The sequence below is a fragment of the Drosophila obscura genome, unplaced genomic scaffold (genome assembly GCF_018151105.1).
Source record: "Drosophila obscura isolate BZ-5 IFL unplaced genomic scaffold, ASM1815110v1 contig_150, whole genome shotgun sequence".
NCBI classification, from domain to species: Eukaryota; Metazoa; Arthropoda; class Insecta; order Diptera; family Drosophilidae; genus Drosophila; species Drosophila obscura.
Genome location: NW_024542736.1, coordinates 1,311,806 through 1,335,018, shown reverse-complemented (window position 1 = coordinate 1,335,018; position 23,213 = coordinate 1,311,806). Strand labels below are relative to the sequence as shown.

Below are 23,213 nucleotides of genomic sequence, written 5' to 3'. Positions count from 1 at the left end.
AAAAGTAGTTATCGATAGCAGTGTAAATTCGCTTTGAAACACTATCTCTGGCTTGGCAGAGAACGCTCTTTTGTGGAAAAGTTTTGGCAAATTATATTTAATAAAAACTGATAGATACAAAGTGAATACGCTATGTCGGAAAACAATGGTAAGTGCTGCAGCAAACTGCTCACACATGGATTGTTCCGCGATTCGCCGGCACTGCGTCCAAAAGAGTGCAGCGCCTACATGGCAACTGCACCAAAAAGTGAAGCTAAATCCGAGTCTTGTTTTTTCTTGTTGTTTTTTATTTTAGAAGCGTCAGTTGAAAGTAACTGTTTCCGAGGTGGCTTCACCTTGAAGGCCTCACGACTGGGCGGGGCAGTGCTACGTCCGGCCGTGCTTGGGCCCTCCGTTCTTGGCTCGAGTGCCCAGACCAACAGCAGCAACAGTAGTTCCACATCGCTGGCCGGCAACAACGAGAAGTCGGACGATGAGACCATCTCAAACAATCCATTTTTGCGCGAGGACAAGGATGAAGGGGACGAAGATTCCGCAGCTGGCGCTGCTCCTCCGGTCGCCGCACCGGAGTCTTCCACTGAGAAACAACCAGAACAGAAGGACGACGAGGAAGTTGATGAGCGGCCGGATCCGCTGACCAAGCTTCGAAGCAATGGCATCGAACGATCCAGTATGTTCGGAGCGGCCAAAACCAATATGCCACATGTCCAGACCACTGGCTATGTCTTCGGTCAGAATGTGCATGAGCGTGTGATCGGGGTTGGCCATGACGGCCATGTGGCCTCTGCCGTCCCAGGCAGCACCTCGGAGAAAACCGAGACAGACCAAGACAATGTTGAGGCGGCAGCCGCCACATCGCAATCGCAGCAGACACAGGAACCATCTTCCTCCTCGCAGCTTCTATTCTCCAGCGTCATTCAGAAGGCTGCCCAATCCACAGACAGCAGCGAAGCGGCCTCCTCCAGCTCCAGCAGCAACAACAACAAATCTGAGGCACTAGAGGCCAAGAGCCTGACAGATGTGGCGCGTGAGTATGAGGAGAGCCGCGCCCAGAAGCGCAAGTACGAGGAGGTGGAGACCTTCACCGGTGAGGAGGACGAACTGAATATTGTCGATGTCAGCTGCAAGCTGTTCGCCTGGGTCAACAGCAACTGGGAGGAGCGGGGACGCGGCAGTCTGCGCCTCAACGATGTCAAGGGCGAACGTGACTGTTCGCGCGTTGTCTTCCGTACCTCGGGCAACCTCCGCCTGTTGCTGAATACCAAAGTCTGGGCGGCCATGGTGGCCGAACGGGCCAGCCCCAAGTCACTGCGTCTGACTGCCATCGATAATACGGGCTCCCTGAAGATCTTCCTTGCCATGGGCCGTCCGGCGGACATTGCCCAGCTGCACAAGTCGCTCTGTGACCGCATTGCCCGCCGCAAGCTAGCCCATCCCGAAGAATGCTCCGTCGAGGACACGAAAAATGGTGTTGCCTCTGAGGCTGCCGCCAGCCTGCAGCCCGAATCGACCACACACGATGATGAGGATGACGAAGCCGCCGCCGTCGCTGTCGCACCAATCAACACCAATGCAGCCGCCGTTGCAGAGGCTGACAGCATGGAGCCCAGTCCCAAGAAGGTGCTCGTCCAGCAGCCCGACAGCAGCGATGATATCCGCGTGCCGGTCATGGAGGTGACCAGCGAAGATGTTGATGCCGCTGCCGATGCCGAGGCCGAGGCCAAGGAGTCCTCGTCCACTGATCAGAATTAACCGCCGCATGCTTACGTTTGTGTTTTTTTTTTCAAAATATAAATGGAGAACAGAGAAAACCCCCCCACAACTAAATGAATGAGATCCGCAGTGAATTATTATAAATTAATTATAATAATTTATTAATAATTATTATTAATAAAACGTAAAAGTATAATAAATGAAGTGAAGCTGCGTCTACAAAAGACATTCTATATCCATTACGATTTACGATTTCGTTTCTGCTTTGTTTTGTTTCGTTTAAAAAATTTGTTAAAACCGAGAGAAAAGGAGAGTAGAAGAAAACGATTCATAACATTTGCTCTAATTAAATTTTCGTTTTGTTTTTTGTTTTGTTTCTGTTTGATTTAGTCCACTATTCAAAAACCCTATTTACTAATTATTCGCTTAAGGAATACGCTTTTTGCTTTTATTCAAAGACAATCGCATTGTCTGGAGTACGATCTGATCTCTGCAGAACTACATTTGCCCAAAGACAATATAAATAGTAAGATGCGAAACGTCTTCGGGCTCCAGATTTTACATTTGTACGCTCTCAAAGTTAAGAAACTTCCACTGCATACCAACTATTCTGGCCTTTGTCGTTACGCATCTTATTATTATAATTGTCTTTGATATTTGCTGGCTGCTGGCTGCTTTCTGCTTTTCTTTCATTTATAATAGGTAGAAAAATATTATTATCGTTATGATGAATTATACAATCTAAATGGAAGTAGAGATATAGTAGTAGCTATAACAACGAAGAGCGCACACGGAGAGGAGACGCGAAGACTCTTCAGACTTCCCTGCTGCAGCTGCTGTAGCTGCTGCTGCGGCTTTCTTGGCCTGGCCAATGTATGTGCTGGTTGGTTATTAATCATCATCAATGTGGAAACATTTAACCATATTTTTTTGTTTTGTAATAACACCTAAAGAGAAATGTACAAGGAGAGGCGAGGAGTGGGGCGTGTCGCCCGTCCTGAACCCAATCTTAGCTGATTGTGCTGCAACTGGAAACGGTCACGTTCAATGGATTATTCGCGCTGCTCACGGCAATGGAGGATCTGCAAAGAGGAGAACACATACACACACACACACACAAGTTTAGAAATTGGAACAAAATATAATTTTTAAATATTTTTCTTTACCGATTATGCCTCATGTGACTCTTGACTAGATCGCTGTTGACCAGAGCGGCCATCAGACTCAGTTCCCCGGCCATCACAGTGGCGCAGACAATCTGCGCCAGCTTCTTGGCATTGTCACCGGGATGTGTGGGATGTGCGCCGCGCACACCGAGCATCTCCAGGCAGGCACTTTGTCCCGGCAGCCCCGTGCCGCCGCCCACAGTGCCCACCTCCAGCGATGGCATGGTGCAGGTGATATACAGATGCTCGTTGTTCTCCACCCAGCACTCCATCGCGGTGGAGCAGTTGCTGGAGGTAACATTCTGGGCGGGATCCTGGCCGGTGGCCAAGAAGACGGCGGTTACCATATTGGCGGCATGCGCATTATTGCCACCAATGGTGCCGGCCATCGCACTGCCGCCCATATTCTTCAGTTTGTTGCACTCCACGAGTGTCTTGGCGTCCGTCTTCAGCACAGAGCGCAGGGTGGCCGCCGAAATGGTGCACTCGGTGACCACACGCTTGCCCCGACCCTTGATCCAGTTGATGGCCGCCGGCTTCTTGTCGCAGCAGAAGTTGCCGCTCAGCGAGATGATCTGCATGTCCGGAAACTGTCGCTTGATGCGACGCAGCGCCATCTCCGCCCCCTTGGAGACCATGTTCATGCCCATGGCATCGCCAGTGAGCGCCACAAAGCGGATGTACAGCTGCGGGCCATCCATGGCAATGTGACAGTCCTTGAGGCGACCAAACCGAGACGTCGAATCGAATTCCAGCTTGATCACCTTATAATTGACCTCATCCTCGATCCACAGCTTGGCCTCCGACGCCCGGGCCACGCTGGGGAAGCGCACGCACGGCGCCCGGGTCATGCCCACATCCTCGACGACGGAGCGCACCCCAGTCACGGACAGAGCCTTGCAGCCGCGATTGGTGGAGGCCACCAGGGCGCCCTCTGTGGTGGCCATTGGCACGTAGTAGCTCTCGCCATCGAGTATCAAAGGACCCGCGTAGCCCACGGGTATGGGCACGTAGCCCAGCACATTCTCGCAGCAGGCATTCAGGACCCGGCGGTAGTCAAAGTGCTGATACGGCAGCATATCCAGCCGCTCGACGGGCAGCTTGGCACGGGCCGCTATTATCCTGCGACGAATGCGCACTCCCCGCTCGAGGTCATCCAGCACCGATTCGATCTTGTAGAGCGGGCAGTTGACAGCGGCCTGTCCGCCAGCCTGTATCATGGCAATGATCTCCTCGTCGCTGAGGGCACTGGGCCCATTGCCCTCCTCGCTGGAGTTCAATATCTCCAGGCATTCCTGCACAGGACGCGCCGGCCTCTGGCTGGCATGTGACGCCAGTCGCTTGCGTGTCTGGGGCAGCAGATCTGTTTGTGTCGATGCATTGGCCGAGCTCTGCTCCTCGATGGTGAAGAGGGGCGCACGCACGGGCAGTGGAGCAACTGCTGCTGCTGCTGACTCCATGGGCGTTGTTTGGGTCTCCACTGTGCTGGCGGGACGCAGCTGATCCGGCAATGGGTCACGATTGTCGAAGCAAATGAATTTGATGACCAAAGCGATCAGAACAATGGAAATGACTATGTGATCGGCACTCATGGTCAGCCACCTAGCGCGCAGGTGAGAGGGGGAATCATTAGAACTCTGACTCTGGACATGGATCTCTTAGTAGGGTAGACTTACTTGATGATTATGTCCGTAATCTCGCCGGATTCCGTGCGATTGTTGCTCACATTCAGATTGAGCGTGGGCGAGAGCGTCTTGTCCACCGCATCGTAGTCGCTGCTGGAGAAGACAACGCGACTGTAGATGTGTACGATCATCAGGCCCGTGGTCATGATCAGCTTGACCCGCTGCAGCACCGGATTCGCCTTTTGTTCCTCCTCGGTGAGGGATTTCAGCAGCAGCGAACCCTTGGCCTTCTCCCGCACCACGGACATGTCCACGCCCGAGCGTGACAGATCAAAGATCAGCGACAGGCAGGCCGGATAGAAGGTCATAAAGACGACATAGTTGACCAGCACCGAGAGCACCGCGAACATGCAGAGCACCTCCAGTCGCTGCACGCCAGAGAGCGTGCCCACGCCCACCAGCAGCGCCTCCACAATGGTGTCCAGCGAGATGGCCGGTCCCAGCAGCTCCAGCCCTCGGGCAATATTCTGTGTGACCTCCGCTTGGTTGTTCCCGGACAGTGCCAGCTGGGCCAGTCGCCCCGAGTTGGACAGATCGATGACCAGCAGCAGGAAGAACAGAGCATCCCTGAAAGAGCGCAAAACAGAAGGATTTATATCACATACCCTTAGAGGATTGTACGCGCGAGGTTTTACTCACTTCAGATCGGATATATCGCTGCCCAGAAACTTGATGATGGCCGTGGTGAAAATGAAGCTGGAGAAGACCGTAAAGAGACCAGCAATGCCTGTAAAAGGGAACCCAGCACACACACACATTCAATAAGTTAGAGTTCGTAGCGGAGGTCGAATCGTTTAGAGGGCACATGAGAAATGCCAGGGGAGTGTGCTACCTGTGCTACCTGTGCCCCACCCGCCTGCCTGCCTCACTAAAACATTGGCCAAACATTCCATATAGCCGGCTTTTTTTTTGGGGGCCGCATAAATAGTTTTAGGCAAACAATGAATGGCCACAGGCAGGCAGGCACTCAGGCAGGCAGTCAGGCAGAGACGGCACGGTAACATTCTAATCACTTTGGTCAACACACGTGCCATGTCCCAAAGCGGAACCCAAGACGTTGAAAGTGATGTAATCTTTGCTCTCTCTCTGTCTCTATCTCTGGGAGCTACTCACCCAACACATATTTGGAGCCCATGCGATGGAGGCTGCAGAACTGATAATAGCAATAAAGCACCGCCGTACAGCGCACCACAGTCATCAGAATGACATCGGCGGCATTGTATTCCGCCTCGAGACCATCACAGGACTGACTCCAGCCATGGCAGGGCCTGTGTCGGCTCGATGTGGCCGATGCAGTGGCTGGCATATCCATGGGTATGGCTGTGCCTGGTGCGGCTGCACCCGAAGCAGCAGTTGCGGCCGCAGCAGCCGGACCCGCTGCCGTGGCGGTGGCTGTGCCCAGGCCGCTGCTCGTGTCCAACGTGTTGTTCTTGTCCACCGTCAGCATGCAGGCCGTGATGGTCAGCAGGGCGACAATCACCTCCCAGGGATGCGAGGCACAGAACTCGCCATGGGCGCGAAACAAACGTCCAATCATTGTGGGCGAAGCGGAACCTCTATCCAAATCTCGTCCAGATCGGGCCAATCCTGGCAGGCTGTTGAATAAAATAGAAAGAAAGAGAGAAAAAACGGATGGGAAATCCGCCTGTCAGTATCGAGTTTTTCCACATTATTTAACTACAATATGTTCGAGAGCCGCCACCGCCACAAGGACGTTGCACGACGGCAGCAGTAGGGGCAGTAGGAGGCCAGTCAACTTTTGTGTGTGTGTGTGTGTGTGTGTGCTACCAGCATCAGCAGCGGCTGCTGGGAAGGATGCCCAGGGAAGGGCAAAGGAATTAACTAAAACAACTGAAACGTATCGATTTGCTTGTTGACACTTTCAAAGGCGGCCCCAGGCACACACACACACACACACACACACACACACAGAATGAGGCACAGGACCTGGCACAGGCTGAGGTTGAGGCTGAAGCTCAGGCGATAATTACGACCTCTAAGCGGCTTGCACTGAAACCAGAAAGAAAAAAACGAGGCTCCAGATGCGGAATACCCTAACCATAAGGGAGGGTTTCCTTTTTACCAGCAAACTTTAGAGAATTTTACCGGGAGTAAAATGTGGCACAGTGCCACATTTCTAGATATTTTGGCTGCTTCGTACCCATAATTTCAAAAACAAATAATAAATTTTCTATAAAAATTATTATTGGGTCTGAAATTGAAGGCACAAAACCCGCTCTTTTCAGGCTTCAAGCCTGTAGTGGGAAGTGGAATAGATAGATCTATGGAACTTCCCTAGAAACAGAAAGACAGACAAAAGGATACAGGAATCGGAGATGTTACTTTCTGTAACGAATAAGATATAGCCATTGCCATGTATAAATACCCCATAAATCATAACTGGTTTCCAGTTCTTCTTTGCTTTTGGTCCCTTTCTGTAGGATATGATGTACCTTTCGCTATAAGAAAGGGTATTTACACAGCAACAAAAAAAAGAAACTTGTTATTTACACTAAGCGGATTTTATCGTATGTCGTCCTTGAGCGTGCAACGCCTCTGTACGCCTCTCCCTACGCCATTTTATACCCATTCCCAGTCAGGTGTTAAGGGGAATCCATGATTGATGGCTTAAGCCGCTGGCTCCAGACCAAGTTCCGCATACCGCCGCTTCGTGTCGTTTCGTTTCGCTCTGGTTTAATTAAGCCATCAGTTGGCGTGGCTGAACGATCTCGCCCCTCTCGCCCACCACGTGCCCAGCATACGCAATTGTCCTGGCCCGCCGTTAGGCAATGCCCCATAAATATTCAAAGTCTGTCCAGATCTCTGTAGCTGTATGCGCCGGCGCATATTCCTCATATACATATGTATCTGGGGGTGCCTATCTTGCAGCCATAAACAATGTTTTCAAGCGGAGAAACACACACAAAAAAATGTTAAATAAATCAAATGCCACTTTGGCAGATGCCATTTGGGGCTCGGCTTGGCTTGGCTTGGCTCTGGCTCGGCTTCCAGAGAGTGTTGTATGGGATTTACGAGTGGCAGGCAATGGCTTTGGCTACGGCTTTAGATTGTGTAATCCGAAGCCTTTTGGGCCATAAACAATACCTCAGCACTCTAGAGACTGAAGAGGCGTCCTTTTGGAGTACTTGGCGTGCTTGAGAGAGCGCCTCTTAAGAGAAGAATCCACTAGAGACTGATGTACTGGATAATTCAATGGAAATTCGAATTCAATTGGAAATGGGATTTATTTTTAAAGAGCTCCCCCTTACCTTTTAATTTTTGGGGGGCTAAACAGTTCCTGAACTTTATTAATATGTTGGCTTAAAAGATTTTTGTTTCCAGTGAACAAAAAACCCGACTATGCGCGTATCCGAAGGCCCATCGTGTGTCGTGTCTCCGTTATTCTTTTCATTTCCCTATTGCTGCTGCTGCTCGACTCGAGACTGGGACCGAATCGCGTTTGAACGAATGCAAAAACAAAAGCCATGTTTTATCTCTAATAAAAGCAGTGAAACCCCAACGAATATTAATCCAAGCCCTGCCAAATTACACGTTTGATGCCATCAAGTACAAACTGCCTTTAAAATTGCAATTAGAAAGCAATTTAACCCAAAACAAAGCCAAAGTTAACTCTAACTTAAATTAATTCTAGAAATCCAAACTCCAAAACAACATCATTAGTATACTCGTATCATTTGTTGAACCCCCTCCCCCTTTGCATTTTTTGCTTCCAAGTGCACACAGCCAGAACTTTCATTAGACAGAAAAAGCAATTACATCTCTGGGGAATTCTCACTTCGGAACTGTTACAACTTTGGCCCCAAAAACTTTCACAGACATATAGTTTTTTTTTTTATAGTCATAGAAATGGATCTTGCACCCTCAAGGGGCAGCCAGGCAGGCAGTGCCAGGAACTGTGGGGTCGGTCATCGTAAAAAGTGCCCGAGGCATAAACAAATGCCTTTTTTAATATACAAAACATAAAAAAACAGAAACTCAAACTCAAACAGAAATGATGTTTCTTTGCTCTCTGTGGCTGAAATAAAAGGCCCCGCATATGAGAGCCTGGCTGGCAATTGTTGATGCTATTTTTGGTAAAGCTTTTTATGGCGAAAAAACCAACCAGCAGCAGCAGCCGTGCCGCACCGGGGGGTTGCACTGCCCAAAGGCCAGGGCTGAAAGAGTAGATCAAGATCATGTAAATGAATGAATGTGTGTGTGTGTGTGTGTGTGTGTGTGTGTGTGCCCGTGGCACTCCGAATAGAATACGTAATGTGGGATTCATCCTTGGATCTTACTTATTTTGTTGCCTTGTCTATTCTCAAAATCTGTTTTTGGCAGGGGATTGTTCAGATTTAGATTCCTAGAATGGTTCCAAATACTTTGCACTTGCCTACGTCAAAAGCAAAAACTTGTGAAAAAGCACGTACACCAAACTGGGCATCAAATGTGCAAATACTCCAAGTAACGTCCAATGTTTGACACATTTTGGGAGTTGGGTATTTCAGTCACTGATTTGTTAAATAAAGAGAACTTAAGTTGAAGTTCCCCAAAAGAAAAAACCCCATTATTGTGTTTGTTTGACCAAAGACTTATACTGATGAACAGTAGAGGAACAACGGCAGTTAACGACTGGGAATATTTACAATTTATAGATGATTACTAAAAGAAATTTATAAGAAGTTTTTCAATTTAAAAACATGACTGGGAGTTACCTCATTATCATTTCATTGCGATACTCGTACCACAAGTTCCATTAGCATTCCCACATTTGCGTAATGATGTTGGCTCCAGCCGACAGACAGATAGTTTTTAGTTCAGTTAAATAAAAACAGTCGAAACTTTTGACAGTACAGATACCCACCCGATATTCAGTTTATATAGATGGGAATATCTATGAAAAAAATTAAAAATACTGTAAGCGAAAGTGTGTTGGCCAGTGGGTACTTTAACTAGTATGAGTCTCCTCGGTAGAGAGCTACATGTGGAGTGAGAGAGGTGGTGCGCTCTTTTTAAGTAAATGAAAGCCAACCCTTTACTGCTAAGCCACACTGGGAAAGAAGAAGAGGTATTGATCGATATAGAGAAAACGCAGGTGTGAAGCGAAGGGAGTTACTTAGTATATCCGATTGATTTTAATCTCAATAGAAAGCAGAAAATACAAATTCGATTAGTGATAATATATCTTGTAAATTGTAAAATATTTCGCTTTATTTTTCGTCACGATGTCATTCGACGTATGAAAGAGAAGGTACATGCGAGGGTTTATTGACTTCTGCTTCTCTGTGAGCTTTCATTGATCGTTTCTGGTTTCTTTCCTGTCCAATTTTCTTCAATTTCCTGCCACTAATTCGCATAGCATCATCATTGAATGTAATTGAACTGCTGACTAGTCGGAAGACTCTCTGCCCGCTACTAAATTTGCAATAGAACCTAGCTCTAGGGAGAAACAACCAATTGTTGTTATTAAAAGTCCATCAAGCTGGGTGTGAAGAATGGGAACCCCAATCCCAACCCCATCCCCAATTGCCATGATGAAGTTTGGTTTTTAAAATGGAAGAAAAGTGCACGAACGAGTGTGAAATGTAAATGGGAATTGCCAAATCCGGTGTAGAACAGCAAACACCGAACCACCGAACAAATTATACAGAAATGTTTCATTTTTATTCAAATTGTTTATTTTTGGTCGTGGTTTCGTTTCGTTTCGTTTCGGTCTTTGCACCAGCCATAGCCACAGCCACAAAACAGCAATCTCTAGAACAACAATTAACGAGGGCGCCGGGTAAATTCTGAATGGCTGCTGAATGGCGAAATGCTTAAATATAGCCTCCGGTTCGAATAGAGAACTGAAAAACTGGAGAAAATAGAGGGAAAAACAATTCTGGAGGATGTCTCTCAAACGATTGGATGCTGCTGCCGCTGCTGGGGCAAGGACGGCAGCGGCGGGCAGGCAAGACCTTTTCTATTTGGCAACAAACGTTCTGCGTATTTTTGTAGGTCTGTCCGTGTGAGTTTTGCTGTTGCTGCATTGTTTTGCATGATTTTGTTGGTGTTGTAGTTGTTTTCGTTTACATTTGAAAGCACTCTCGACAGAACGGATGTTGGCGACGACCTCAACCTTATGGCTGATGCTGCCTGCCTGCTGCTGCTGTGGGTTGAGAGGGTTATTGCGGTTTTTGGAAGTGGAATAACTATTCAAATAGTTGGGGAATATACTTTTATGTAGTACACGGGCTATTCCAGGAGCAGTATACAAGCGAATTAATTTTCAAAAGAGTAAATATACCCAGTACCCAGTATACCCTGTACATATATTGCAGATAAATAGTTCCAGAAAAAAGCCATAATATACATATATGCAAATATCAGTTTAAATAGTCATAGGGATAAAAGAGCATTGTAAGATTTTTGGAAAGATCTAAAATGTTTTTGTTTCTGTCATTGTATTTATTTATCTGTTCCACTATCCCAGTGCTACAAGAATTTTTGTATACCCATTGGCTCTATTCACATGGCGAAATTATGAATAATTGGAACACAGCTCGGCTGTCCTGCATTGCCCCCAAAGGGCACACAATTGAATATCCAATTGCCATTTGCACAGTTGAGTCGTGGATCGGCCCTTAAATATGAATTCTGCGAAAATTTTAAGCTGAAACGCGCTCAGCATTTACATTTTCCAAAATTAAAACAGTCATTGGGCGGCACTGCCTCTTGGAATATCCCAACGGATGGCAGGCAATTAATATGCCCATTGAGTGCGCGGGTAATTGTCAGGCTACCGAGAAACTCGGGGGGAGAACAAGATCATCATGGGATGCGTCAGACCCAAGAGTTTCACTCTGCAAGTCTGCCTGTCTCTGTTTGGGGTGTGGGTGGAATAGCGGAACGTATTCGTATGAGGGTTTCCTGGAATCTTTGGTGCTGAAAGCGCGCGCCTTATTTATGGCCCCCCGCTGGGAATTTTCCACATAATTCTATATTGTTTTGGCACAACAAATTTCGCCTGGCAATTAGCAACCAAAAAACACTTAGCAATGCCCTGCTAAAAGATAATGCAAAACAAACCAAGATCGTGTGAACATATGACTCCAAAAATGTTACGGAAAAAGACTTCCTTCACAAGTTATTTACTCGGATGGAAAGTATTTGATAAGTAACCCTATATATCCTGCTATATTAATTTCTTGTTTCCCATTCTGTTTAAGCAAGCGGTTAGCACATCCTTGCCTTGCTCTTCGACTCGATACGCACAAGCGAAACTGCAAAAAAGAATTCCCAAGAACAACCAAATACATGTCATGTGCATAACGAGGAACATTCATGGACGAAATCGCGTTTCGTTGATAAGAATTGTTTTAATATTTTATTTTTTATTATTATTTTGCTATTTGAATTGCTCCCAAATTAAAAAAAAATAAAATATATCTTCAATATCCCTAGTCTGTATTCATTTCTGTTTTCCTTGCTGTTCTAATCGTATTATCTCCACTCTGGAAGGTTCTTTTAACAAATACACAATCATTGGATGGAATTTTAATAAACATTTCCCCCCCATCCCAACAAAATTAATTTCCGTTGCGCATGGACTGCAAAAAAAAGGCTCCATGCTAAACGTATTGCTAATTAACGCCTCTAATTTATAGCTGTTTGTTATTGAATTTTTGGCTTTCGTTTCGATTGATTCGTTATATGGAATTATGGCAATGGTTTTGGTTTTGGTTTTGGCTTTGGACTTTGATTTACATTAGTTTTTCGTGCCTGTTTATATACAGTATATACAGTACTTTCCCCCCACAGAGAGAGAGAGAGAGAGAGCCATGCCATGTCGTACGATACGCCTTTTGTTTATATTCTTTTCGTCAAGTATTTAAATTTAATTGCCTCTGTTTGTTTAAATATTTGCTCTCCAGCTGCAGCCAGTCCGAACAATGTGGGAAGAAAAATTCGATTGCAATAAACCAAAAATTGTGGGATATGTGCAACGATTTGTTTTGGTCTCAGGTCTATGTGTACCTGAGATGGGAATGCCAAAAAACAATCAACAAACATTTTGATAAATGTGCCATAAAATGTGTGCCAAAAGATATATTATCTGTGTGTGTGTGTCTCTACCCCAAAAAAGAGGAATACACATCGGAGAGGAGGAGTGGCAGCAGGAGCAGTATCAATATCAGATCCCTCCCTGCGGAACCCGGCGTGTGCGTGCATTAATTTTTCCAATTAATATTTTGGGGCCCTCTGCTCTTCTCCTCCTCCTCATCCTCCTCCGACGACATTTTATGGATTACCTTATTAGACATCGCTTATATAAGGGGCACACTTGGCTGTGTTTTCTTCCCGAAATATTTATGTGTATGCTCAATAAATAATTACATTATTTTTATCTCCTAGGCAGTCGGTTAAACTACTGAATTTTTTTTGCTTTCTTTACGCGTGGGGGCCGCCCCAACGGGGGAAAAATTGTGGGGGGGGGGGGGGCGGGGGGGGGTTTTTTCCTCGTATTTTTTTGTGTTTTTCAATAAAAAATTAAATTATTTTTAACCAGGGGGGGAAATATAAAGTGGCAGTGGCAGTGCCTCTGCTTCCTATTTATCTGCTGGTATTTCTGTTTTCCATTTCTAATAATACATTTTGTGAGTCTTGAGATTCTCCACGAAAACTCTGAACAACATCGTAGTAGTTTCGGAATAAATTGCTTGTTCTAGAAGTCGACAAAATGTGCACCACTGCAAAAAGGGCAAATGTTTTTCATATTATTCCAATTTATTCAACAGACATGTGATCGATCCGTCAGTAGAACACAACAATCCACTTCGATATGTGTTGTTTTGATGTTGACTTATGTAAACGTTATGGGAACGAATTGCTTTGTGCATTTTGGAAGAATCTGTTGCTTGTTTTTAACAGTCTCAAGCTGTTGGCTAAGAAACTATAAAAGTTCGCTTGGTAGAGAGCAAACACCTCCACGGATCTCCCTGTTAGCCTGTTGGATCCGACAGCCACAGAGTTGCCGCTCAGGCAGTAGTGGGGGAACTGCATTCCAATGGTATTTTTTCCTTAATAAAGTAGTTCCCCATTTTCTGATAGATCTTGATCCTACCATGGATTCATGACTCATTACTCTTTTGCCTTTACTTGTTCTACTTCTTTGAGGGAAACTTGATTACGATTACGATCCATGACTCATGCCAGAGAGAAGACAGGCCAGGCCAGGCCAGGCCAAACTGTGGCCTAGACTGGGTAATTGCAATTGCCGTGGGATTGAGGGCACACCACACCGCACTCTGATGTTGCAAGCGTTTGGTTTGCCGGAAGAGTGATGAGATTTGACAGGATTGATGGGTAATTGTTCACATAGAAAGTGGCCCCAATTTTTTGGCATCCGATTAGATATGAATGAAACAGGGTCAAAGCCAGATATAAACAATATTGACAATTTTGGGTGTACCATAAATCTAGATCGAAGTTCGATATGTTTTTTTATCTGCTGTCAATTGCGCTTTTACCAATCAATTTCTTATCTGACCATCCCCTCAACAGGATTTTTTTGGCTAAAAGCAAAGTCAAGTCGCCAACCACTTGCCACAGAGATTAATGCCTGGCATTAGGCGGATAAGCAGAGGCTAACAAGATTTTCCCCCTGGCCACCAATGAAAGAAACAAATCTGAAACAATTTTGTACGAGTATTATTTTTCCCCCATTTTTGTTTTTTTGTGTAATTTACAAGTTTGGATCCACAAACAAAAAGTAAAAGTTGTCGTCGTGTGGGCCACACAATCAAATAAATTAATAAAAAAAAAAGCCAACAACAACAAAAAAAGAAGCAACGACGCACAGAAAACGGCAACCAAAAAAAACACACACAAGAAACAGTTTTACTTTCTACCAAAAATGCGAATGCGACTGCCGAGCCATGCCTGCTGCTAATTTGTATGCAGTCAAAGCGGAGCGGTAGAGCCAAAAAAAAAAAAAACACACAGCACCAAAAAAATTCGTTCAGTTTTGAAGCAAAAGTTAAAGCCACAACAAACTGCTGGCTGGCTGGCTGGCTGACTGGCTGGCACATCAAAAGGCTTTTTCACAGGCGCTTTTCTTCGAGTTTTCCTCGCTTTTTCTTTGCCAAACGTAAGACAAGTAAAAAGTTTTGCCCTCTAAAGGGATTTGAAATTAAAACCGAATCAAAGTTTCGAGCAGTCAAGGGATGAGGGTAGGTCGCAAGACACTCCCTATTCCTCCCTCTCTCTCTCTCTCTCTTTGCTCTTACTGCCATTAAGTGTGTACACATCTCTCATATATGTTAATCAGGTGCTTCAGCATCGCAATATCACCATCATCATCATCATCATCGTCGTCATCCTTCTCTTCGAAGCGTGTGCTTGACATTGACCCAAATACTCGTGGATCATATTCATTGATTCACTTTGACCAAAGATCGCTTGGCTGCCTGCCATCCAAAGACGAAAACCGGAACCCGTACGCAATGAAATAGAAAGTTTACGTATATTTTTTTCGGGGTATTTTCGGTTTTAAGCTAAAAAAACGAGCGCTTTGTGTGCCATGAGAAATCATGAACTAGGTTTTAAGTAGAGTATGCGATGGAGAAACTCTCTGCGCAGGGCCATAAAATGTTCAATTTCAGATAGAAGTTTATCTCTGGTAATAGAAATTTAAAAAGGGAAAAGACAGGAATACTTCAAAGCATACTCCGAATTAAGTACAAAAACTACTCTGAAATGTTAAGCCCGCCCAGAAGTAAACTGCATTTAACATAAGTATTTATTTAAGCAATATAAATCGAGGATTTTCGTAATTTAATCATAAATTAATTGCATAATTGTAAACTTCCTGTGGCACTCGTTTTTATAAGTTTCAGTGGGAATCTGTTGAACAATGTCTTTTGCTACCAATTACTTCCATTACTCTGAGATTGATTCTTCGTGAACCGATACAGAACCGAAAATTACCAAAGAGAATGCCCACGAATGCAAAAACAAAATTCATGTCGTGTGCACAACAATGCACACTGCTGCTCAACTCGTGTCAGATCCCAAATTCAAAATTAGAGCATTTTAATTTCGGTTTTATTAAGGTATTTCCTTCGTTTTATTTTGTTAATGAACTTTTTTTGGTTGGCTCGTTCCGGCACGTTCATTGTGTTGTGCCTTCTGCTGTAGCTGTTCCTGTATCTGTATTTGCGTCTATTGCATACATTATAAATTATTATTTAGTGGCTTTAAACTGTAGTAGTAGCTTCCAGGGTAGAGACCGAGACAGACAGGCAGGCGTGCAGACGGAGGCGCAGCTAATTGGTGTAGTCTGTAGCCCCCGCCGTGCAGTCAGCGGTTAATTGCCCATTAACATGAATGCTGGCTGAATGCGACTCGAAAATATGTACATATATAAAATCAACCTTTGTTAACAAATTAAGCAATCAAAGCCATTATTAAATAAACTATAATTGAAATGCCGCCACTGCCACTGCTTATGTTTTTGGCCAAGGTTTTCGTGTTGTGTGTGTTAAAGAGACGCATGGCAGATGCCTTGGGGATTGGCCCGCCAGCATGCGATGCCCATCAGGCATCAGTTTCTGTGTCGAAGCTAAATAAATCTGCCTGCCTTCATGCTCGGTTAGCCAACAAAAAAAAAAAAAAAAATAAAACGAACGACTAAGCCATGGCAATTCTAATCACAGCAGGCAGACAGACTGACTGACTCCACTCCCTCTCTGCTATCCTCATGAATATGCACACACATCATCATTAGAGGCCCATCAAAAAGGGGGAAATTATCATCATCATATGTGGGCTGTCATCTGCAGCCTAAAACGCTCATAAAGTGGCAAAAAGGATGCTTGTTGGAATGTTGCAAAAATTTGTATAAAAAAAAAAAGGAAAGAAGGATTTTTTTTATCGTTCACCGGTTCTCTGATGTGTACGTGTACGTGTATGGGTTTTGCCGGATGCAATTTCAATTTCCAATCACCAGTCATATTACACGGTTACATGGCTGGAAGGGGGTGGGCTTGCGCCTACCCTCATATCCTGGCTTAAACTGAATTTGAGACGCGCATGCGAGTGGGTTGTGTGTGCTGTTTCTGGTGTTCTGGCTTTCCATGCGGGTTCATTGAAGACTTATCAATCTTATCACGAATGCAAATCTCTCTCTTGATGATGAATTTTTACCCGTGCCCTGAAATTTGTTTAAGTGAACTTTGGACAGCATTCGTTGAATTCGTTGAATTAAAATCGTAAATCGTATGTACACGGCCGTACCATAAACAAATCGTTGATTTCTCATAGATTTCATTGCTATAAGTGTGCGAATACTTTTGACACGCTTTCGATTGAAAGATGAGTCATGTGGGGGGATCTACGATAAGAGATTTATAGGTCCACTATATATTCCTATATGTATAATAGATCACATTGGTGAATGGAGAGCATTTCCCAGGAAATGGAAATAGATCATCGCTTTGGATGTAGCGTGAGAATCGGCAGATGGGGAATCTTATAGAGAGTCTGCAGATAATTCATAGAGATACATACATATGTAGATAAATCTATAGATAAATATTTTTGCATAGACTTTACACACAAAATAAAAGATGGGAGGTAGAAGGCAGACCAAAATAAAGAGAATAAAGTACACAAAGAAAGAGAACCCCAAGCGGTTTTTCCTCTATCCAAAATACCCTTAAAATATATAAAAACGTATGAATAGCAATCGTGATAAATAAATTTACATGTAATGCGACTCATGTGCTATGGACAGAACGTGTCAATATCCACTCCCATAAAGTAAGCACATTTATAACTGTTGATAATTATAATTCGATCCAAAACATTTTCATTTTACATATTTATGTAAGTGATTCCATTAGGACCTTGATCTAATGGTCCAAGCAACACAAAATGTGTGGACTGCTGCCGCATGACACGCGACACAGATAACGGAACCTTTTACCTTTTGCTACCCAAAATCAAGCAAAGACTATCGTTTTCACAATAGATTAATTATATAATTCTATAAAAATGGTTGTATAACCTGTTTAATTCTGCCTAGAAGAACGTGAATATTTATGCCACAAGCTCGTATGCAAATTACCTTAAACTTCACATATAAATTCTAAATGATGAACCATTTTAAATCGAGTTAAGCTACAAGACCACCCAGCACCACTTCTACTTCACCCCCCGATGTCATGTAATTACAGGCTTATCTGGATGTTATATCCGTTGTCGCTGCTGCTCTTCCTGTGCCACACACACACACACATCCCATTCCTCATGCCTTGTGAAAAATTAATTAAATCAAAGCCGCACAAAATAAATTGCACAAATATTTGTTGCTCTTCTCGTGCGAGTATCGCTGCAAAAACATGGCCAATAAATGTGCCAGACTGACTTTGAAGTTTGATTATATAGCCAGTGTGAGGGTCAATCCAAATGGGTCTTTGTCCATCGATATTCCATTCCTTGGAGGCATATTGTGTGTGGCTTTGAGGCTGTCTTTGGGACTTCCAGACACGAACCAACAAACAACGAAACGAGTGTAGATTAAACACAGCCCCACAGCCGTCCGTTTGTGCAATATTTGCGAGACCTTTTGGATGATATATCTATCGCTGCTGAGAGTTGGGCAAACAAACATCGCGATGAGCATAGAACGTGCGACAGAGAGAGAAGGAAGTATCCCCTTTGGATAATAAAATTATGCATGTGGTAGACCGTAGCCTGGTACTAGCTTCTGCATTGGTTAAATATTTACACCCCTCGACTGCATCGTTGTCATCTGTTGTCTCTGTTGTCGTTTGTTTGACCAGCGTAAATATACAACTTGGGCCAACAACATCAGCCATGGGTGGCAGCAATAACAAAAACACACACACCACAGCAGCAGCAGCAACAGCAGCAACAGCAACAGCGGGCAGCCATGTGACATAGACAACCTGGCTGCCACATGCACATGCATCCGCCCCGAACTTGGCGCTGGTGCAACTTGATTATGCCATAAACCAATACGAAACCCAAAGGCGAACGCATTTTTGTATGCCCTGCCAAGCGGCAGGGGTATCATGATTTCGGTAAGGGATTTGTGCATCCGCAAATGGGGTAAGTCTTATTTGATTTACCTTTTCCCCCGATACATCCATCTGTACGACTATAATTCTCACAGTTCAAGAGGTGAGAGGTGAGGACAGGTGTGAAATTCAACATAAAAGAAGGTATCTACCATCAAATCATATATTTACCAATGGAAATAATTGGTTTGCTCAGAAATATATCAACAGACCTTTTTTTTATTGTAGTTTTCAGCTGGATTGTAGGAGTTTTTTTTATGTGCCACATGACACGGGGCACATTGATTTTCGACTCGAAAGCGATTTGTATTTTGCGTTTTAAACTTTAATTAAAAATTAACTCCATAAAAAGAAGACCTCAGGGTATACAAAGTTCTTCCATTCACAGTTCCACATTTAATGCATTTTTTCTTTAGTTACGCATTGGATTTGGTTTCTGCTTAGTGTGTGGGGATAGAGGAGACTGTTGGACAGGTACTGTTGCGTCGTTGCAGTCTGCTGCCTGCTGGCTGGCTGGCTAACCATTAAGAGTCATCAGCATTCAAGGCGGTCAACTACGATTTTTGAGTGCCAATTGCCTGGCTCGGTCGGGTTTTACGTGCCCGCGTACCAAATCGAGTTTTACTGGGACTGAGACTGGGGACTGGGGACTGGGGACTGGCGTCTGGACTTGGGGTTGAGAGGCCAAGAAAGGCGAAAAACCGAATATCAAGATGTGGGTCGGAGGGAGGGGGGCTGCAACTTGAAACCCAGTTGCAATTGCAACGGTGGTTTTTGTTTTTTTTATGTACTTTGTGAACCCTGAACATGAAAATATTGACAGGTTTTTCTACTTCTTCGGATGATAGCTACCTCCAGCAGCAACACTTTTCCGATGTCTTCTTCTGTCCTCCACTTGAGTGTTGACCTCATTTTACAACAACAACAACAACAGCAACAACGGCAACAAAAATCAAGGAGTTATGCAAAACGTTTGCTGTTGCTGGGGATGGGGATGGGGGGTACGGGGACAGATGGCGGGTCCAATAACCATAAACATTGATATGTTTATGGCCCAGAATTGTGTTTGTGTTTGCGTTTGCATTTGTTTCGAGCACACATATTTGCATTACAAAGTGAATCTAAAGTGAAGCCTCCTCCTCCTCCAGCTCTGCACAGGTTTCGACTGATTTGGCCCATTTTTATGGTAAAGTCAGGCCTAGGCTAGGCCTTCATGGGAGCCACCAGCGGAAGCATATCAATGCAAGGCTTTGCGGGCGGCTATTGTAAGGCTGGCTTGAAGGTGATCCACCTCCGCATTGTTTGAATCAAATCGATTGCGCCATGAGCAGCTGCCTGCCGCTCTCAATTCTCCCCCAAAAGCCCTACCCTCCCTTGGGGGTTTTCTTTGAAATGCCACACTTCCACCCAAGTGTCGACTCATCGCTGAACAATTTAACAGCGCAATTTACTTGAAAATAACAACAATTATGCTTTTTTCGCTTTGATGGTGATGAAATTGCAGCAAACAGCCTGGAAATCGCGCACGCGTTTTGCATGCGGTGGTAAAGTTGCGCGCGCGTTTTTTGCTAATCGCGCAATCAAACACACACACGCCGCACACATACATGACTTGGCTTAGGAGTAAAACGGAGAGGCTGAAGCATAACAGGAAAAGACAGAGAGAGGGAATACGGATACGATCCCAGGGGGAATATTGATACTAAGGTAAAGCAGACTGCGATGCTTGTGGCTGGAGAGGTGGTTACCTTACCTTTTAATTAATATACCCTTTTGCCGAAGCCCCAAAGCACAAGCAAGAGAAAGAGGAGTAAAAGAGACACAAAGTTGGCAACAGCTAGAGAGGCGGCTGCGTGCGCGGCTGAAAACGCGCGTAAGTTGTGCGGCGGCGGCCCGCAGGTGGCGGAGAAAGTTACCAACATTTAAGCCACTTTTTTTTTGGTCGGTCGGTTGTCTGCCTATTGTTGTTGTTGTTGTTGTTGTTGCTGCTGTTGCCCAAGCTCTTGCTGGCCACAAAAGCAATAAAAAAAGCCAAAAGCAGAAGCGCGCGCTCGAAACTAAATTTGTTTAAAAAACAAAATTGGAAAAAAAAGAAAACAACAAAATAGGAGTCGGGTCGAAACGGTTCGGGGGCAGAAACGGGTGGAGAGCAGAGGAATTATGAAATCGCCGCCAATGGAATTCGAACTCGAACTCAAATTCGAATATTCGGATCCAATGTAAATGGTGCGAGCAAGAGGGAGGGAGATCTGAGCAGCGCAGCCAAAGCCGAGCACAGCCTGGTTGCAGCCATCTCTTTTCTGCCGCTTTTCGCTTTTATGCATACAAAATAAAATGAAAGAAAAGGAAAAAAACTCTTTCGCAATTTACAATAACGAACGAATTGAGGCGGCCACCACCCGCGGGGCAAGGCAACTGGATTGGCTTGTAATTGAATAATATTTCTAGTTGGCTTGCCACACGAAACACCAGAAACACCAACAACAGCAACAACAAAAAGTAGGAAGCGCCAATGCACTTGACAGAGCCGCTGCCAAATACCCTGGACAGACAGCGGCATAACGGCTTTGAGCAGATGTTTGTGCCATTCGGTAAAAGATAAGTAACAGAGCAGATCAGTAAAATAAAAGCAATATGTAAGGGCATCTTAGCATCGGTGCTCGAATATCCTTTCTTGCTTTACTTGTTGTTGTTGTGCCGGTCGCGGACTTCAAGGTATTTTTCACTTTTGCTTTTTATAGCGAAGTCGTCATCCGCCAATGTTTATTCGGAATTTATTTTGGATTTTGGATAAATTGCCGCTCTTCACATAACTGTAATATCGGTGCAGGCCGTTCAGCCAGTTTTTTTTTCTGTGCGTGTCAGTGCCTGTACTCGTCATCGTCATCGTCCTCGTTGCTGTCTCTGTATGTCTCTGCCAGATGTCGCAAATTTAATTTTGGCATCCTACTGGGAACTGGGAACTGCGAACAGGGAACTGGGAACTGGAAACTAGGGAAACGGGGAACACACAGGCCAAGGAAATCAAGTGACTTTCTACCAACAGCATCGACAGCAGCAGGCAGAAGGAAATGAGAAAAGTTGACAACGCAACAGGATGCCGCCTCTGGCAATGGACATGGCGGCACCACCACCCACAGGCCCAGAGGCTCAGAGGCGGCGCCCACTCGTTCAATTTCGTAATAGTAGAAGAACTCAAGTGCCTCCTCAAGTGGGATTACATAGAGGAAATGCACATTGATTGGTGTGGTGGGGGGAAATAGCGTCCCAATAGAGGGGACCGGAGAAAGTTGTCCAACATATGTTCGGGGCCTGATGCATGGGCCAGAACTTGTGATAGACGCCGCCGCCGCATCGCCAGACGTTGATAAGATTGTGTGTGGAAACACCAATCAACCCAATTGCATAACTAACCAAATAGTGGCCTCTGCAACGGAGGAGCAGCCAAAGTTCCGTTCGCCCCAATAGGGAAATTACAAATATAATTGCCAATCAGACGAGACGAGACGAACCGGGAGAGAAAGTCGAGCGGGAGGGAGGCTGCTGTGGTTGGTTGATTCTGTTTGGAGCTACTTTAGTTGGGAAAGATATCGAAAATAGAACTAACCTTGCTTTCTGGATGACGTCTGCTCTCAGGGACTGGTCCGTGCGCACACACACACACGCCGCGGTAATCCACAAAGGAAATGCAAATGAAGTTGAAGAAGGATGAGCCCCCAAAGAAACTGGTTGGAAGAGTGGCGGCGGAAGAGCGTACTCCCGGTTGGCAACAACTAGTTTTTTTTTTTTTGTATTTGTATTTTTTGGCTACTCTTCTTTGCACGCGTTGTCGGATTCTCAGAATAGAACTATGTTAATGGCACCGAGTGCTAGTAGTTGTCGTAGTGGTAGTAGTTCTGCTTATCTTGTGCACTTTTCGGAAACAAATCAACATAATTGGGGGTTCGATATTGGTAATTTACGGATTACATTTATATAACACAACCAATTGTGGCACTTTCGTTGGCTTTTGTGTGGTTCACAGGTGTGTGCAAATGTGATTTCGATTCCTATTTTGTTTATATAAAAAATTGTTACGCCGCGACGGTCACGGGCTCTTTGTTGTTGTTTCTGCGACGCGTACGTACTTCTTTCAGCTCGGAAATAGATCAATGAATAAGAGCGGGGGGATGGCGGGGCGTCGCGATTAGCACTGACTTTTCATTGACCAACTGTTTGGATGGCTGCACTTGAACTATCTGCTGCGTGTTTTTCTTTTGGCCCACAATTATAACTATATCGGGAAGGGACAAGTGCAGTGTCTGCCGCGAACAAAAATCATATGTTATCATTATCAAAACACAAGAGCAGTGTGAACGCGGATTCATCAATAAAGCATACCATCTGACCCCCAGAAATATACCGAAGCATACCTTCTTGTTTTCAAAATATACCACAGCTCATTTTTGGCGTATCAATGTGGGAAAAAAAAATCAAAATCTGTAACGAATTTGGCTACATTTGAAACTGTGGTTATTTGAAAATAACCCATATTTCCCGTTGGAAAAATTTTATTTGTCACTATT

General features: G+C 44.9%; 2 protein-coding genes across 3 annotated transcripts; one reads left to right on the top strand and one right to left on the bottom strand.

Moving 5' to 3' along the window:
- Positions 1–31: 31 nt before the first annotated feature.
- LOC111075382 (ran-binding protein 3) lies at positions 32–1,872 on the top strand. The gene is made up of 2 exons (XM_022368677.2): positions 32–148; positions 296–1,872. Exons 1-2 carry the CDS (start codon positions 133–135, stop codon positions 1,750–1,752), a joined length of 1,473 nt encoding a protein of 490 aa, XP_022224369.1. The 5' UTR covers positions 32–132; the 3' UTR covers positions 1,753–1,872.
- Positions 1,873–1,977: 105 nt separating this feature from the next.
- On the bottom strand, positions 1,978–22,978 carry LOC111074896 (3-hydroxy-3-methylglutaryl-coenzyme A reductase). 2 transcript variants are annotated; one of them, XM_022367916.2, is made up of 6 exons: positions 22,256–22,978; positions 5,678–6,159; positions 5,204–5,291; positions 4,556–5,131; positions 2,880–4,481; positions 1,978–2,795 (listed from the first exon to the last, which is right to left on the bottom strand). In XM_022367916.2, exons 2-6 carry the CDS (start codon positions 6,099–6,101, stop codon positions 2,723–2,725), a joined length of 2,763 nt encoding a protein of 920 aa, XP_022223608.2. In that variant the 5' UTR covers positions 6,102–6,159; positions 22,256–22,978; the 3' UTR covers positions 1,978–2,722. The 2 variants fall into 2 exon arrangements, with proteins under 2 accessions (XP_022223608.2, XP_022223693.2); XM_022368001.2 differs by lacking the exon at positions 22,256–22,978 and adding an exon at positions 6,353–6,371.
- Between the last annotated feature and the right edge of the window lie 235 nt (positions 22,979–23,213).